Source organism: Typopeltis vanoorti, chromosome 16 (genome assembly GCF_054136105.1).
Source record: "Typopeltis vanoorti isolate ZY-2024b chromosome 16, IOZ_Tvanoo_1.0, whole genome shotgun sequence".
Lineage (NCBI taxonomy): Eukaryota > Metazoa > Arthropoda > Arachnida > Uropygi > Thelyphonidae > Typopeltis > Typopeltis vanoorti.
The window spans coordinates 106,356,642-106,376,250 of NC_143564.1; the positions used below are offsets into that span (position 1 = coordinate 106,356,642).

Sequence of the window (19,609 nt, forward strand, 5' to 3'; positions counted from 1 at the left end):
ATTGTTGAAGTTCATCAGAAGAGCCATTCCATACAGCAAAAATGTCATCGACATATCTGAACCAATGCGTAGGTCTGGGAGAAATATTGTCAAAGATACGTTGTTCAAAATGTTCCATAAAGAAATTGGAGATAGCAGGAGAAAGAGGATTACCCATTGCTGTTCCTTCAATTTGTTGATACAACTTATTTTTAAAGAAAAATAACCAGAATTTATTACAAAATCAAATACGTTTACAATATCCGAAGGAAATTCCTGTTGTAGTAATTCAATACTTTCCGAAAGAGGCACATTTGTAAATAAAGAAACAACATCTAAACTGATCATGATAGCAGGAGAAAGAGGATTACCAAAACGTCCAAATGAAGATCTGAAATTTTATTTTTGAAATCCAAAGTATTTTTTATATAAGTATCAGTTCTTCTAGTTGAAGAGGAGAGTAAATTAGATAAAAATTTTGAGATTTTGTAAGTGGGGCACCCTATACAATCTACGACTGGTCTCAACGGAATGCCTGGTTTATGAACTTTCGGAAGACCATACAATCTAGGTGGACGACCGAAGAAGGTTTTAAGTTTTTTCTTTTGATCTTCATTCCATGTAGATACATTATCTATAAGAGAATTAAGTCTCTCAATTGACTCCGGGTAGGATCCGATGTAAGAGGCCTATAAGTTGAATAGTCGCGAAGTAAAAGAGACATTTTTCTCTCATATTCCTTCCTATCTTGAATCACTATAGCCTTCCCCTTATCAGCTTTCGTAATTATTAAATTATTGTTATTCTTCAGTGATTTCAATGCTTTAAACTCAGAGTAAGAAAGATTAGGACGAGGAGGCTTGGCATGAAAAAGAATTTGTGCACATTCAAAAAGTAATCTGTTGGCTGTTTTTTGGGATAAGGATCGAATACCCCTGTCTATGTTATGAAAAAAAATCCATAATTGGCACCTTATTCGGCGTAACAGCGAAATCATATCCTTTTGATAAAACAAAACGTTCACAGTCTGTTAGTGGACGTCCAGAAACATTTATGACTACTTTATCTATATCAATAGTATTATTACTGGATCTAGGTAAGCTGACTAGTGATTCAAATTTGTGTTTTAGCTTGTCACGAGAATCATTAAAGACCTTTAAGTAAGAACTCGAAGATATGCGCATTACAGTAGTAAAAGTTTCAACAGTTAAAACAGATTCCAGAGCATTTTTTATATCCATAATTTCTTTATTTAAGATGGCAAGAGATTTTTTAGCTTCGTGTAGCTGAATATTTAAAAGAGACTTACTAGCTTTGAAGTAGATCCGATGAGCTTTTGGGGACCTAAAAGCTTCTTTTATTTTACAACAGGTTGGAATAACCTGGGCCATCTTACATCGTTTAAGGAATATTAATCTGTTAATGCATTTGGCCTTCTTTACCAATACTTTACCGTATCTAGCAGATTGTTTGGAAATAGACTCTCCGTGAAGTCTAGCAATAAGTTTTAAAAGAGGTAAACCGTGAGTAGACATATCGGTACACAATAAATAACGGAAAAAATTTTTTTGGAATTGTCAGTTAGTGTTTAATTTTGAGCTTAATGTACTGAGGATGCCTGTGACACACAGGCGAAAATTATACTAATAAATAATCTTTCTACGTGAGTTTTTTCCGTTATTTATTGTGTACCAATGTGAATGTTATCTGCCCTTTAGGCAGCTCAGACCACAATGTAGTGCTGATGTCTTCTGCCATAGAGCAGCACATACACAAACACTTCCATACCCACATTTTATGGCATTACCAGAAAGCCAAGTGGGATGATTTTCGCACCTTCTACTCCTCATTTCCTTGGATTACTTTTCGGTCACCTGAACCAAACCTATATGCAGAAAGAATCACAGAAATAATACTCATTGGCATGGAAACATTCATGCACTACTCCACCCTAAATTATCATTCCCTACCTAAACTTTGGTTCTCCCATAGGTGTGCCAAGGCTGTACAAAAGAAAAGTCAAGCATATGACAACTGGCTTATATCTAAAGCTCCATCTTCCTATACAGCCTACACAAAGCCCAGAATAGGTGCAGGAAAATTATCACTGCATAGCAGTGATAATTTTCCTAGGTCATAGCAGAAGTTATGACCAATAGCTAAAGCTATTGGCCATAACTTCTGCTCAATGCCCATCACTATTACACCCAGATGGCTATTGAATCATCAACTATAGAAAAAGCCAACCTCCTGGCTTCCTACATCTCTCCAATTCTTGCATAGTCGATCATGCCCACAACCATTCCACACACACCCAACACTCAATGCTTCCTTTCATCTTTCACTAGAGAAAGATCAAACTAGATATCAAAAAATCCTGGCCCTGATGGCATCCCTTTAATTGTTCTAAAGGTCTGTGTCCCAGAACTGACTTCTACTTTATACCACCTATTTACACCTTATTCCACCAGTATCTATCCTGCTTCCTGTAAACTAGCCCATATACAACCTATTCCTAAGAAGGGTGAAAAATCCCTACCCTCAAACTACTGTCCAATTCTTTCTAAAGTAATGGAAAGAACCATCAATGCCCAACTCCTACACTAACTTGAAGACTCTCATCTAATGAATGACAGACAGTATGGATTCCATCACTGTTGATCAACAGGGGATATACGAATCTATATCACCCATCTCTGGACAAAACCTTGGAATGATTTGACAAATTTCAAGTGGTTGTTCTTGATATCTCCAAAGCTTTTGACTGAGCGCGACATAAGGACTATTAGGAAAACTCTGACTTCTTCATTTGGGCAGTCAGCTTTCTGGCTGCCCAAATGATGGTGGATAGCTCCTTATCTTCTATTTATACAATTAAATGCTGGAGGTCCCACAAGGCTCTGTTCTCTCGACCACTTTCTTCCTTTTATAAAAAAATAATCTACTCCAGCTAACTGCCAATCCAGTATACAGTTCTGTGATGACTGCACACTACAATATTCCTTTTCATTTGACAAACCCCACAAAGCACAAATCACCACAGCCTCAAGAAATCTAATCACTACTACCTTAAATTCTGATTTTCAAAGCATTCATCAATGGGATTTGGATAACATTATCCACTTCAATGTCAACAAAACACAATTCTGCATTATTTCCCACAAAAAAGAACCTTGTTCTTCCAATCTTACCCTTGACAATACTCAAATCTCTATTCAAGATGAGATTCACCTTCTTGGAATAACACCAATCTCTAATCTCTCTTGGTACAAACATATCACAGCTATTGCCTCCTTTGCATCCAAAAAATTAGGCTTTCTCTTTTGCTCGAGGCATTACTTTAACTCTGAATAGTTCTTAACCCTATACAAATCACATATCTGCCTGACAATTGAATACTACTTTCATATCTGGTGTCCCTCAGAGCTCCATGAAAATATTGGATTCTATACAGAAAAGAAAAGTTAGATTGATTGATGACCCCTCCCTCGACTCCAATCCAATTTATTTTCTTGAATAAAATCAGGAAAATGCCTAATCCTTGAAGAGAAGAAGAAGAAGAAACTGACACCCCCATTCCTTTGCCCATCTGTCCAAGTATTCAAATCCTCTTGCAGGGCTACCACATCTGCACTATTACTAATAACCCTTCCCAGCTTCACATTCTCTGCAAGCAACTGAATATCCGCCTGCAGTCCACTGACAATGTTATTGATATAAAGGTTAAACAATACAGATCCCAGTATTAAGCCCTGTGGGACCTCACTTGTAACCTTCTTCCTCCTTGATACTGCTCTCTCCATACACAACTCTCTGATACCTAACAGATAGCCAATCAAGAATCCAGTTCACTAACCTGACATCTAAACCCACATCAGCAACTTAAATATCCTAGTACCCTGTCAAATGCCTTTGTAAAATCCATAAAAACTGGAAGATACCTTTCCTCATCAGCTGTTCTTGTCACTTTATTATAAAAGGCAACCTTATTATTAAAACAAGAGCGATCCATAACAAATCCATGCTGACCCTCACAGATAACATTACCCTCATCTGCCCAATGCTGTGAATGATCCCTCAATAATTTCTCCAAGATCTTAACAACTACTGATGAAATACAAACTGGTTTATAGTTTAACATTTCCAATCTGCCACCACCCTTATGCAACGGCACTATCTTACCCTCATTCCATTCCTTCGGTACTTTTCCTATGGCCAGACTTTCATTGAAAAGCCTTCAATGGAACGGAGAAGTCAGTTCTTTTGCACATTCTCTCAAAACCCATGGTAAAATTACATCCAGTCCCATTACTTTAGTGACATCCAGAGTATGGACTATTTGAAACATACTCTCCTCTTGCATTTCTAAACCTCAAACTTGCCCTATCCCACTAGTATTAAAACCTACTTCTCCAGGATGAAATACTCCAATAAAATGTTGTTTATTATTTTAACGGTATAATAGAACACAGAAACTAAGTAAATAATTAATTTATTGACTTGATGCTGATATTTCGCTGGTATTATAACCAGCATCTTCAGAGCACAAAAAACACTGTTTGTCACAATACGCGAGACTAAAACAACATGGTGTACTTAACCCAAATTGTAGCAGCAGCACAAAGACTAGAGTCCTGATTTTGGCGCCCTCTATCTGAGAAAAAAAAAAAAAAAAAAAAAAAAAAACTATCATATATTACTAGAGTCCTAGAAAAGTGTTAGTTTTTTCTTAATATGACTGTCTCCCAGATCTTCGGCAAGTTAATACAGCCATATTTGTTGAGATTTGGAGTGTGTTTTAGGGCTTCTGTCGCCTCTAAGAACAATCTCTCTGATTTATATGGGTTTCTGTGTAGTACTTTTGTGTTTTTCCAGTTGATCCTGTGTGCAGGGGTATCCAGAGCATGGTCTGCTAGGCCCGACTTCCCATAATGATATTTTCGGACGTATCGTTTATGTTCGCTGATGCGGATATTCACAGTTCTTCCTGTTTGACCGTAGTAGGCTTGATTGCATGAGCAGGGTACTTGGTAGACTCCTGGATGTGATAAAGGAGGAATGCTGTCCTTGGGTGAGCGGATGAGGGTGGCTAATTTGCTACATGGTCTGAATGTGCAAACAAACAAACTTACACAAACAATCACACCATCATCCTTCTCAACAATATGGCATATTAAAAACGCTAACCCATAGAGCGAGAGCAATCTGTTCAAATGACAAGGCTCTGACTGCTGAACTGACTCACTTACGCCACACCTTCTTGGCCAACGGCTACAATCCACAAAAAATAAACAAAATATAAACACTCCTAAGAAACCCCTCCCACCATCTACCACAGAGAACTACAACAAAACAGTCACCATCCCCTACATTAAAGGCACATCCGAAAAGATCTCAAGAATCCTCAATAAACATAAACTACGCACCACATTCAGACCATGTAGCAAATTAGCCACCCTCATCCGCTCACCCAAGGACAGCATTCCTCCTTTATCACATCCAGGAGTCTACCAAGTACCCTGCTCATGCAATCAAGCCTACTACGGTCAAACAGGAAGAACTGTGAATATCCGCATCAGCGAACATAAACGATACGTCCGAAAATATCATTATGGGAAGTCGGGCCTAGCAGACCATGCTCTGGATACCCCTGCACACAGGATCAACTGGAAAAACACAAAAGTACTACACAGAAACCCATATAAATCAGAGAGATTGTTCTTAGAGGCGACAGAAGCCCTAAAACACACTCCAAATCTCAACAAATATGGCTGTATTAACTTGCCGAAGATCTGGGAGACAGTCATATTAAGAAAAAACTAACACTTTTCTAGGACTCTAGTAATATATGATAGTGTTTTTTTTTTTTTTTTTTTTTTTTTTCAGATAGAGGGCGCCAAAATCAGGACTCTAGTCTTTGTGCTGCTGCTACAATTTGGGTTAAGTACACCATGTTGTTTTAGTCTCGCGTATTGTGACAAACAGTGTTTTTGTGCTCTGAAGATGCTGGTTATAATACCAGCGAAATATCAGCATCAAGTCAATAAATTAATTATTTACTTAGTTTCTGTGTTCTATTATACCGTTAAAATAATAAACAACGTGTTCGACGAACACATAAGTCTGTCCACACTCCAATAAAATATTCATTGAGCAACTCCACTATATCCTTTGCATAAGTCACTCTATTCCCATTTTTATCCAACAATGTCATTCTTCCATAATAATTTCTCCTTCTACAGGCCACATAGTGAAAAAATTCCTTAGGATTTTCTGTGGTTTTCAGGGCCTTCCTTATACTTCTTCTTGCATCTGCTCTCCTTATATCTCTTCCATAACTTCTTTTTTACCTGCAGTTCCCGTTTGAAATTGTTTGTCATCCACTTTATACCAAATTGTGTTCACCTCTTCACTTGCAGTATACAACTTTCTATTGCTGCTAATAAATATTCCTTCACAAGTTCCCAAGCACTGATGATCTCTTGCCCTTAAAAATTGAGGTCTGACTTGGGTATATTTTTTATCAATGCTGACCAAACTTGGTGTAGAATTAGGCCCGGGTTTTTGTTGCATTGTGTTGGAATTCTAAGCATGTTTGCAGCTTCTTTAAATTTCCTTATGTAACAATTTTTTTCAATGTAAGACATGTTTGTTTTTTGCCAGAGTACATTATGACTGGTGGAAGTTGTATGGTATGCTAGGCCTGATTTGTGTTCTCTTCTTTTTTACACATCTTTTTGGTGTTCGTTCATACGAATTTCCCCTGATCTTCCCATCTGGTAGCAGAAGGCACAGGAACAATGAATTTTATAAACACCTGTATTTTTTTAAATTTTTATTACAGCTGGAAAAATTTTCAAGATTTCTACATCTCCCAAAACCTCCACATCATCCTTTTAAAAAACCAGGTGTTTATAAAATTCATTGTTCCTGTGGCATCTGCTACGTAGGCCAGACGGGAAGATCAGGGAAAATTCGTATGAACGAACACCAAAAAAGATGTGCAAAAAAGAAGAGAACACAAATCAGGCCTAGCATACCATACAACTTCCACCAGTCATAATGTACTCTGGCAAAAAACAAACATGTCTTACATAAAGAAATTATTACATAAGGAAATTTAAAGAAGCTGCAAATATGCTTAGAATTCCAATGCAAAGCAATAAAAACCAGGGCCTAATTCTACACCAAGTTTGGTCAGCATTGATAAAAAATATACCCAAGTCAGACCTCGGATAATGTGAACGTGAACAACAGAACGTGACAGCATCCAGCATTGTTCAAACTTAGCATTGCACTGAATCCGCATTCGGATATTTAATTTAATGAACAGTTGAACGGCCACAACTGCATAGAATGAATTATTTTGAGTAATTTCTCATTTCTTGTGTTTAAACTTTTAGTTACCTTTGACCCCTGAAGATGTAAGTCAAACAACTTACGAAACTTGTTGGGTTTGTTTTCTTTGTTATTTATCTTAATAAACATGCTCCAATTACCAGAATCTTTCTTATGAACTGCTAAGCCACAGAAACCCAAGCCTAAAATCTTAAACTTTATTTTCAGTACACAAAGTCATTCATTAACCAGTCTAAAATCAAGAACCAAGTGCTTCCATTTTTTATCAACCAAGAATGTAGTACCAAAGGCTTTTTGATCTCCTCCACTGTATAAAATAATATGTATTCTGGTATCAAATATGCCACTTCCTTTCCATCGCACCTCCTGCAATGCTATTATCCTCACTCTATATCTCTGTAGTTCCTCACACACTCTCCTCAATGCTCCTGGTCTGTTCAGGCTCAAGACATTCCAGCTTCCAAACCAATATTCATAATCCTTTTTCCGTTGTCCAAGTCGTTCCGTAAAGTCCATCCAGTTAATTTTCCTTTTGACTTTCTTAACAAGTTGAGTTTTTACAGGGCAGATTATTAGCCCTGCACCCACCCTTACAAGAAGGAACCTGGCTATACCCTTGGGGACTGAGTACCCATTTTATTTGCCTTTTATGACATGCATGGGCTACAGTGAGACTATTCTTTAACCCTGGTCACCACACAGGGTATGTAGTTTCCTCTTTCCAATTTATACTGGTGTACAAATCTCCCATAACAATCATTCTTCTTGTACTTGCCAAGCTCAACTGCCTAAACTTCTCCTGCTCTTCACCCTCTATGCTCCTTGGCTTGTGACATCACCCCACTAAATATCCTGTCCTGCCCACACCACATGCTTTCAAAACCATTAGTACCATTTCCCTAGAAAACCTCCACTCTGAGAGGATAAAAGTCATCACTTATCATAAGCAGTACTGCACTCGTCCTATCCTGTTGAAAAATGCTATACCATGCTACTTCTATTCCTGTCAGTATAATCATCTTCCATCAACCACGTCTCAGAAATCCCAATAATCTTTGAACAGGCTGATGCTATCAGCACCACCAATTCACCTCCTTTATTTCAGATACTCCTGGCATTAGTATAAATAATCAAGGCATAGCCACTGTTTCTATACCTATCCAACCTGATAATTCTAGTTTCCCTGCATTGGCACACTGACTTGTTCAGAGAACAGTATTCTCTCCAGATGCCTACATCCTTCCTCATTCACATGCAAATAATAAGTGATGAATATGTAATAATAATAATAATAATAATAGTATGAATTAATAATAAAAAATAACAATAATTAATGTGGATGTGTTTTTTGGGTTGTTCTTAAAATGGGGTGGAGACGGGGGGGGGGGGGGGGGAGGACAAGAGACCATCACTGGAAGCTGTATATGGAGAGTGTGCATGAGGGGGAACAGAATATGTTTTTTGCATGGTGTGTGGTTGAAGAGTGAAATGCAATGCCTGAGAGTGTTATGAGAAATGATGATGAATGCATTTAATGCACAATATAATAAGCTGTGTGTGTGTGTGTGTGTGTGTGTGTGTGTGTGTGTGTGTGTGTGTGTGAGAGAGAGAGAGAGAGAGAGAGAGGGGGAGGGAGGGGTGGGGGGGGAGAGAGAGATAACAGGGCCCCAAGATGAGTCTCTTGACTCCATGGAGATCTGATGAAGATAATGATGACAACAATAAAAATAAAAATAATCATTACCTGTTTCATTATATCAGCTTCATACACATCAAAAATTTCCCACTGTGTTACAAGGGTTGAAAAAGTAACTCTCGATGGAAGTATTGTCTGTAGATCATGATCCTAAATTAAAAACCAAATTAGAAAATATAATATAATTAAAAATTACTTAGAGTTAAAATTCTGTTTGAAGTCAGTGTTAGTCTATCAGCATGATATGTTGGTTTGTGAAAATTTATAACATGCATACATACATATATATATATATATATATATATAATTCTCAAAAGTCAATTTACAACTGATGCTGAAATCAATGTTAATATCATCATCAAAAGTTATTACATATTATAAAATGTTAAAAGCAAGAAACCATCACATGATTACAACAGTCAGATCCCAAGTATCATTTCATAGTTAACAAAAAACACTTGTATGTTGTTAATTAAAACAGGTTTTAGTTAAACAGCAAAATGCATTGCATTCCTTTTAGGGCAAAAGTGCTGAAAGCATTAAATATTCCAATTGAGTTGCAGCAAGTTTTTTTGCTGGTCTTGAGAAAAAAAAAGTACGGATGAAAACAGGAATATACAGTAATTTCTTATCAAGTATAATATACTTTCAGTTTGAGATCAAAAGATCTATGAAAATATCCAGCACTTTTTACTTTAACTGCAAAGAACAGAGTAAAAAAATTATTTTAGCTCTGCACAGTTGCAGATTTTATTTCATTTTATTTTATTAATTCTCCTCCTCCTCTTCACTAAGCTCTCAAAATAGAATTATGCAATTCTTCTGATCAATCCTCATATCTGGAATTTTAAATCTAACACCACTTGAATCAATCTAACACTACTTTAATTACTTATCTTTAGACACTTTCTAAAATCTCTTTGTTGCATTAAAAATAAGGTGACCTGATCTATGCACAGCAATTCATATGTGGTCTGATCAAGGCCTTGGAAAGTGAAACTATAACCTCTTTCTGTCTACATCCCATAATCTGTTACATTGACTTTATAATTCTAGCCATGAAGTCCCTAAATTTCAGGACCTTGTCCACTAGCATCCAAATTCTACTCTTTCAAAATGGTATCTCCATTGGCTTTATACACTATGTCCCACCTTGCTTCTCAAAACTATGCTTCATAGTAATGAGTAGGTAGCTCACCCATATGATCCACAAAGGCAGTTTATTCAAATTCTCCTATAGAACTATAACATCTACTCCACTCTAAATCAAAGATACCAAGAAATTATATACTTGGTTTAATCCTTTATCCAAGTGTAAGCAAACAAAGTTTGCGGCTGAAGTATTTTCAGGACTGGGGCAACTCATGATACTTAAAGGTAGCATCACTTCACATCCCTTGCCTTAGTATCCCATAATGCAAAGCACATCTCCTTGCAGACATGTATAATGCTATGCATTATAGGAAGGGTCAGGTAAGTTGGATAAAGGAAATGACTACACGATGACTCTGCTGGCTTTTACAAAGGTATTTAACAGGCCACATGGAAATGTTATGCAAATTAGAACAAATGGGGATGGATATAACACTTATATGGATACAAGGGTGGCTGATGGACAGACACCAAAAAGTAGTATATGGAGAAGCAGAAACCAGGGAAAAGCTGCTGACTAGTGGTATGCTGCAGTGTTCTGTGCTAGGACCACTACTGTTTAATTTGTACATAAATGATATAGGAAATAATATATAAGGGAAATATTCAGTTGTTTACTGATGACGCAAAACTGGGTAGAGTAATAATTAATCAAAGCAATGTGGAAAGCTTGCAGGATAATAAATGCTGTCAGTATAGCCATCACCAAAAGATGATGGGTGATAATTTAATGTGGAGATATGTAAAGTTATACATTTTGAGATAAACAGATTACAAGTGGTGTACTTCACGAAATAAATGAAGCTAAGGATTTGGGGGGGGGGGGGGGGTAGTTAACGAGTTGAAGTTGAGAGGGCATACTGATAAGGTTTGCCAAGGTGTGCTCATAGGATTATTTTGCTGCTGAAGAGCACACTAACAAGTAGGGATAAGGAAGTTGTTATTCCTCTTTATAAGAAATTGATACATCCACTTCTGGATTACTGTGGTCAGGTCTGTCACTTTAGTTTCTTGGGGATGAGGAAGTAGTGGAGAGGATCCTGAGGCAAATGACCAAAATGATGAATGATCTGTGGAATGCTCTCTATGGGGATAAATTGAGGGTTTGCAAGTTGCAGAAGTTGGGTGATAAATGAAAAAGAGGGGATACGATACAAACATTTACTTAAAGGATTTAATAGGACTGATGCAGGGCATTGTTTCAACACTTGTCTGGGGTGGGGAGGAACAACAGAACATCCCTGGATGTTGAGTAAGAATTTGGTTAGTGTGGGTGTGTGAGGTCTAGATGTTTTACTTGGAAATTGGTGAACAAATGGAATGGGTTACCACAGTCAGTTGTGAGTACTTGGCCTGTTAATGAGTTCAAGGAGGGGTATGATGGATATTGTATGGATAGTTTGGGTCTCCTGCAATGAATCTTCAGAATTCATGGAGGTGCCTGTACAATAATAATAATATTGAAAGTTTTTTCCCACTTGGTTAGACTATAAATTATATATTTAGTTTAATCCTTTATCCAAGTATAAGCAAACAAAGTTTGCACTTGCAGTATCTTTAGGACTGGGGAAACTCGTGGCAAAGGTGGACTAAGTTCTCATCACATTCCTTATTATCCTATAATGCAAAGCACATCTCCTTGTAGACATTATAATGCATTATGGGAAGGGTCACTAACCAGACCGGTTTTGATCTTTATTGAGGTCTCTTCAATTTATAGTCTAACCAAGTGGGGAAAAACTTCCAACATCTTTCTCTAATCCAGAGTAATTTAATAATAAGGTGTGACACTTTTTGGCAACTGGCATGTGGAAATATGAGTTCTGCATTGCTTCAACCTTGGTATCACCTCTGGGTCTGGCTCCCATTGAAGAGACCTCAATAAAGGTCGAAACCGGTCTGGGTAGTGACCCTTCCCATAATTCATAGCATTATACATGTCCACAAGAAGATGTGCTTTGCATTATGGGATACTAAGGAAAGTAATGAGAACTTAGTCCACCTTTGCCACAAGTTGCCCCAGTCCTGAAGATACTTCAGGCACAAACTTTGTTTGCTTACACTTGGATAAAAGATTAAACTAAATATATAATTAATAATGATAATAATAACAACAACTTTTTTTTGTTAATGATAGCATCCCCTCCCTCAGCACATAAAGTTTAACAGCCTATCATAGCTAAGTAACTTAAATTCACAGTGATTAATTCTATCTGCACTGTCTACTATGTTGTTCAGTTGTGTGTATTCTAGGGCAAATTTATCTCTTTTGTGGGATAAAAAAAAAAATCTAAGTTTATGGAAGAAAAATCCATACTAACTAACTCCATGTGAGACTAGATAACTAACTTCTTTAGGTGTAAAAACTTTATAAAAGTTCTTTGCTCCCAGGTCTTTGCAACCAAAGGGTACTGTCATTACAGGCTGAGGTACAGAGGCTCAATCAATCAATCTGAATTATTACTGATATTTCACGTGAATTGACAGAGGATCTTCTCTTCTTCTTAAGTATTCTGCAGTTGAGTAGGTTCTTCTCTTAGTAGCAAAAACTTTCCTTCCACTCTCTTCTGTTCTGAGCCTTCTCTTTCAAGGTTGTATACCTGTCTCCATTCAGCATATCATCTAGCATTGTTTTCCTTACTCTTCCTCTGGGTCTTTATCTGTCTATTTTTCCTTCGATAACATCTCTGATGATTCCATATCCTCTCATAATATGTCCGATCCAGTTTCCCTTTCTTCTTTTTATCCTCTTTAACAGATTTCTTTCTTCTTCTTCTTCTACTCTTTTTAAGACCTCTTAATTAGTTATTTTATGTGTTATTTTACATGAAAAATGCTACTAAAGCGAGTGTGAGAAGTGTGGGTCAGTTCAAGAGATTGGAGTAGTAGACAGAACAGAGAATACATGAGAAAATGTGTGCAACAGTGTAACGGAAGACAAGATTGAAAGAGTGAATAAAAGTAACATGATTGGGAGTGAGAGAGTATAAGTGATTGAAAGAACAGCAGCATGGCAGATGTAAAAAATGAATTGTTGGCCATAATGAGGAAGACAGGGGATATTCAGTTGTATTTCCATATTAAAGAAAATTCAACATAAATTGAGATATTCAGTTATTTATGATGAAGAAAAGCTGGGAAGAGTTATTAGGAGTGATGCTAATGTCGAGATACTACCAGAAGGTTTACATGACTTTTAGCTCAGACGTATGAATGATGCAGCACCATTCATACATGTTGCAATTTAATAGCATACTGTACTGATGAATCAGTGTTCCAGGATTCTAGGTAAGTTCAGGATCTGGGTAAGTCAAGAGAGACTTAGAATTTAAAGGGCACACATTGTTAGAGTTGCTGCTATAATAAAGAGGATACACAAAGACCAAGAAGTAGCTATATCACTGCACAATACCTGATCACCCTATATGTGGATTCTTCTTCTTATCATTATTATTCCTAACCTCTATGGAGTAATAAGTCTCATTGTAAGAGGTCCACTTAAGATAATACAAAGTCTATCATACCATTCATTAAACTCATCCATTCTTTGCACTCTCAGCAACCTCTCAAGCAATGCATTCCATGCCTTTGAACAGCTGAAATGTCTCAATCGAATTGCCAGACTTGTGTTTGGAAAGCTCCAAAAGCTAAGTTGTTTAGTTTAGAAAAAATAGGGATATTAATTAAAAGCTGTATTATAACTAGATTGTATTATGATATTAATTATCTTACTCTGCAGAACGACTTATATTAACAAGGCGTTCTGCAGGGTAAAATACATAGCATGGCACTGATGCAAAGCAGAAGAATGGCATCCAAAACATCATTAAGTAATTTAACCAGGGAGGGGGGGGGACTTCGTTCAGTGCAATGTCTGCAAAGATTTACTCATTATCAATGATGAATTGACTTTGGTATGAAAGTGATAGTAATGAAAGAGTGTGCCAAAAATGCTACAAAAGTGAGTGTGAAAAGTGTGGGTCAGTTTAAGAAATTGAAGCAGTAGACAGAACAGAGAATACACGTGAAAATGTGTGCAACAGTGTAATGGAAGACAGAATTGAAAGAGTGATTAAAAGTGACATGATTGAGAGAGAGACAGTATAAGTGATGATTGAAATAACAGTAGTATGACGGATGTAAAGAATGAATTATAGGCCATAATGAGGAAGACAGCACAATTAGTAATACACAGGATGAAGAGTGAGCTGGAGTGAATGCAGAAATGTCGGGTGAGTGGTTCAGCTAAGAACAGAAAGAAAGTAAAAGAAAAGAAGTAGGAATGCTTGCCTAAGAGAGAGGAAAATTAAGCAGCAAGTCTTGTATGGCAATTCTATCATAAGAGGTGTACTTAGTAAGAGAGTAACAAAATCATGCATCCTGAGTGCAAAAATTACCAATGTTAGCAAATGGAATGCAAAAGAGTATAAAGTGAAAGAGTTGATTTTTTTTGGCTGAAACCAATGATTGAAAGGAGAAAAATATGGTATGAGGGAGGAGGACATGAAAGAGTTACAGAAAGTAGCAAAAGAAAAGAGTGAGAGTTAAGATAATTAGTCTGTTGCTGCAGTATGACAGAATTGAGCTGAGAAGGATGGTTATAATAGCAAATGAGTTGATGCAGAGGTTATGGTTATAAAGGAGGAATGATGTGGAGTTTGTGGATGTGTGAAGTGAGTTTGACAGTCAAAATGACTTATACGAGAAGAATGGTTTGCATCTGAATGGAATTGGTGTTCAGAGTCTGGAAAAAGTGTTGATGAATGAAGTGCAAGTGGATGTTCAAAATCAGGGAAACTTGAGTTTTAGGGGTAAGCTGTTGAGCAAGTACACAGATAATAGTGAGGCAGTTGACAAAATGTGCAGAAATTGCCTAAATTAGTATCACTAGTAACAAACCAGAATGGGATAGTTAGTAAAAAGAATAAGAATAGTGGTGGGCTTAAGGGACTATTGCACTTTATGTACACTAATACCAGGAGCATTCAGAACAAGGGTAGAAGTATTTGGCATTGGTTATTTCTTCTTGGCCAAAGGTTATTGCCATTAGTGAGATTTGACTGACAGAGGATGATATCGTGTATAGTTTTTTCAGGGAGGATAGAGAGAAAAGAATCAGTATAAGAGCATTACTGATGATAGCTCATGAACTGCAACCAAAGACAGTAGGAGTTCAACTGCAGGCCAGTGAAAATAGCAATTTCAGGCCATCTGGTGTGAGATAGCAGCCAGCAGAACAAAATATATAATTGGTTGCTTCTATAGAGCAGGGTATGCAAAAGCAGATGGGGATAGTATGCATTGGCAAATAAGCTCAATGAGTGGAGGACAGGTAATCATTATGTGGACTTCTACTATGGAACATAGGAAAGGACATGTGTAAAGATGGAAATGGAATTTATGCAGTTACTAAAGAATAATTATCTGAGGCAGCATGTGATGGAAAGTGCTTAGAATTTGAGAGTGTAAGATCTAGTAATTGCATTAGAGGGTGCAGACCCTAGCACACTGAGATCTTCTGCCTTGGCCCTTTGCTATTCTTCTGCTGAAAATGCTTGCCAGGTATGGTCCAGATCCTGCCATGCTGAAAAACTTGACCTAGCATTGAATGAAAGCTGCCACTTGATTATGCCTGAAACCAACACCACTAAAAGACCTGTATACTTTGGCTAGTATTGTACCCCTGTCGATTCAAAGATCTGCATTCTCAGCTGACAAAAGAAGCAGACAAATGAATGACGAACGCCACCTACTATTCGTCCAGACCACTGTGTCCCAAAGACTAAGATCCTGACATAGCTTCCTAGCAACTGTTGAACCACCTAAAAACCCTCCAGAGACAAGACTACAACAATGGCTTACACCATACCCAGAGAATAATACAGTGGTACCTTGAGATATGAGTGCCCGAATATACGAGGTTTTTGCGATACGGGTCGTCACTAGGTCGATTTTTTGCCTTGAGTTACGAGCCAGAATTTGAGATACAAGCCTGCTTCGGTGACGTCACAACCACCACTCTGCTCAGATTACTGAGTCTTGCACGTCGTTCAGTTCACATGTTTACCTCACTGCAGAAGCATTTCTATCGTGTTGAGTTTTAATTTTGTGTTTTTTTTTATATGTACAGTTATTTAGCTAATTTTTTTTTGTATAACCATGAGTCTTTACACTCACCAAAGAAGGTGAGTGTAAAGAACAGTGGTGAGAAACGGAAAAAGGTGATATCCATGGAATTAAACATGAGATAATAGACAAACATGAGCAAGGCGTAAGAGTAATAGACCTTGCAACGCAGTACGATCGCACTACTTCTATGATATGTACTATTCTGAAGCAGAAGGACTCGATAAAGGCAGAAACTCAACTGCAGAGGCAGAAGAGGTTATCTCTTCAAGTGAGATAAAGAAAGTGTTGGCAATGTGGGAAAAAGTTTCAGACTTTATTGAAAAGAAACACCCTGAAAAAGTTGCAACTGGTCATGCAGTGGCGCTATTTAATGACACTTGCCTAACTCATTTCAGAAACATTCTAAAAGGGAGGAAAAAACAAAGCTCCTTGGACAGGTTTCTATTGAAACGCCCTGCGGATGAAAGTGACGAAAGCGTGGCAAAAAAGAAAAAAAAACTAGTGAAGAAGAAAATTAAGTTAAGCAAAAGCGAAGTGAAAGAAAAAATTAATACCATATGCTAATCGGCTCCGCCAACATCTGTTTATTTCTTTAGATTCTCTTTTACATATATGTATGTACAGTATTTGGTTTTATTTTGTTTGTATACAATATTTGTTCATTATAAATACATTATTATAAAAAAATTGGAGTGGTTTTTTGGGGACTGGTACAAATTAATCTCCTTTTAATTAATTTCAATGGGGAAAATTGATTTGAGATACGAGCATTTTGACTTACAAGCTCGGTCATGGAATGAATTAAACTCGTATCTCAAGGTACAACTGTACTGGTATTCCAACAGCTGAACATCTTCCATGTGGTGCCCACTTAGACTGGAATACTTGGAAAAGCCTCAACAGACTTCAAACAACAGGGCGCTGCAAACAAAACTTCATCAAATGAGGCTAACCTCACTGGACCAGATAATTATGAGTGTGGGACAACCCAGTCAATGGAACACCTTCTTTCTTGTCCCTTTCTTCAATCACCTCGCACAAAAGAGGTCCTTATATCCTACACAGAAAGAGCAGTTGATTGCACAAGATACTGGAGGAACATCTGATCATATTTATTGTATATAACTTATGTATAGGTTCTTTCTTCATATTTTACTTATCATTCCCTGTATAATTCGCCTATCAAATTTAAGCTGTTCTCATTTGTAATGTATCCTAATTTGTTGTAAATAATGTTGTACTACCACTTACTTACTACTGTACCACTTTTGTTTGGATACGAAATAAATAAATTGCATTAAAGAGTTTATCTATAGCCAATATGATCTCATTGCCAATTGGTGAGAGTGATCATATGGTTTTGACCTGTAAATGTGTGGAATTTTCAGTTATGAGGGAGTATATGTAGAATTACAGGACTGGTAAATATGACAAACTTAGGAGATTACTTGGATCAGCACCATGGCATATGAAACTTCAAAGGCTAGATGTTGATAGTCCACAGAAGTAGTAAAGGAGTGTTTGAGGCAAGTACTAGTAAATTGCATACCTAGAGTCAGGAGAATAAATTGAGTACGAATTAAATAGATTAATACCATCATTAAGCAGAAGCTAGAAAAAAGAAAAATTTGTGGAGGGAATTCAAGCAGAAAGATGACCAGCAGGCACATGAGCAGTAGAAAGAACAAGCCAAACAGGTAACAGTGTGGTAAGAAAGGCAAAAAGCAGAGTATGAAAGGAAATTAGCAGTACAGGTCAAAGATAATCCCAAAGAGCTCTTACGGTATGCTGCAAGTAAAAGGAAGAATGATTTTAATGAATGCCATTGCAGAGAGGTAACTGAATCGGAAATGAATCTGAATCAGATGACATTGAGGGTAATGTCATCAGTGAGAGTAAGCATGGATTGGATTTGTTCAGGGATGTTCTTGTTTTAGTAATGTGATTGCCTTCTATAATAAAATAACAAGAGTGGTTAATGAGAGAAAGGTATATACTACTGTTTTTTTTTCTTGATTTTACAAAGACATTTGACAAAGTGCTAAATGATAAGCTGATATTTAAGTTGCAGCACATAGGTTTAGATGTCAGTTTAGTGAATTAGATCAGGGGTCAGCAACCGGTGGCCCAAACATGCATTTTTGGCGGTCCACAGAAGGTTAACCATACTTACTTGACATGTGACCTGTATGTTGAATTATTTAAATAATACATTTTATAATATGAATAGTAAATTAAAAATAATTTTATACCCATACTTCATGATATCGCCATACAAATTGGAGCAAGTCAACCGTGTGAGTCATCATCTGTGGGGATAACCAGACAACTTCATCCGACAAAACCCAAGACTTTGGCGCACTTTTTCGTTCACGTTCCCTGGTCCGGATTTTAATATAATTCAAAAACAGCAGCTATTATTTTCAGAGGATATATATTTCTTAAAAATAATTTCAAAAATGGGTTCAAGAAAACATAAAATTGCAGGTGAAGGAAGAAGGTTTAATGATGAATGGAACAGCAAGCACTTCTTTATTGAAAATGAGGATAATTCCCATTGTCTTATTTGTCATAAAATTGTTGCTGTTATAAAAGAATATAATATCAGAGATCATTACGAGAATATCGCACTTTATCTCGTAACCTCAAACTTTAAATATTTCTGTTTTTTAAGATTGATATAATAAAACTGATAACTTAAAAGTATTTTTTTCCACTGACTATTTTCTCTTAATTAAACGCTTACGGCCCGATTAATAAAAATAAAAGTTGAATGTGGCCCACGAGTCTGAAAAAGTTGCCGACCCCTGAATTAGATTATGAATTGGCTGTCTGATAGATATTAGAAAGTTGTGTAAGAGGGAGCAGTATCAAGGAAGCAGAAGGTTATAACTGAGGTTCTACAGGGCTCAGTACTAGGTCTGGTATTGTTTAACATGTACAGGTAACCCTCATATAATGTGGATGTTAGGGTCCATAGAAATGACATGTTATATAAATCGTGTTATGCAAGACTCAGATCACATAGAAAAAGTAAGATTATGCTCCAAAATCCTTTTTTTAAAAAAAGAATTATATAAACAAAAATGACATATCCAACAGAAATATATTTTCATTTATTCAGGTAATTCATGTAATTAAGAAAACATAAACTAAGAAACAAACATAGTACAAACTTATAAAATTACAAATTGTACGTTAAACTTCATTGCACCTTGCATAAATGTTTTAGGCAAAATAAAATAAAATGCATATTTTAATCGTCATCACTGTCTTCAAAAACAACATTTCACA

General features: G+C 36.8%; 1 protein-coding gene across 3 annotated transcripts in view; it reads right to left on the reverse strand.

The window, feature by feature from the left end:
• The window catches only part of LOC150098246 (dynein intermediate chain 2, ciliary), a 504,968-nt gene that overhangs the window by 253,507 nt on the left and 231,852 nt on the right, over positions 1–19,609 (reverse strand). For all 3 annotated transcript variants that reach the window (XM_090405921.1, XM_090405922.1, XM_090405923.1), the window contains one exon: positions 9,083–9,184. In XM_090405921.1, coding sequence (XP_090262047.1) covers positions 9,083–9,184 — 102 coding nt within the window. The remainder of the gene's footprint in view (positions 1–9,082; positions 9,185–19,609) is intronic.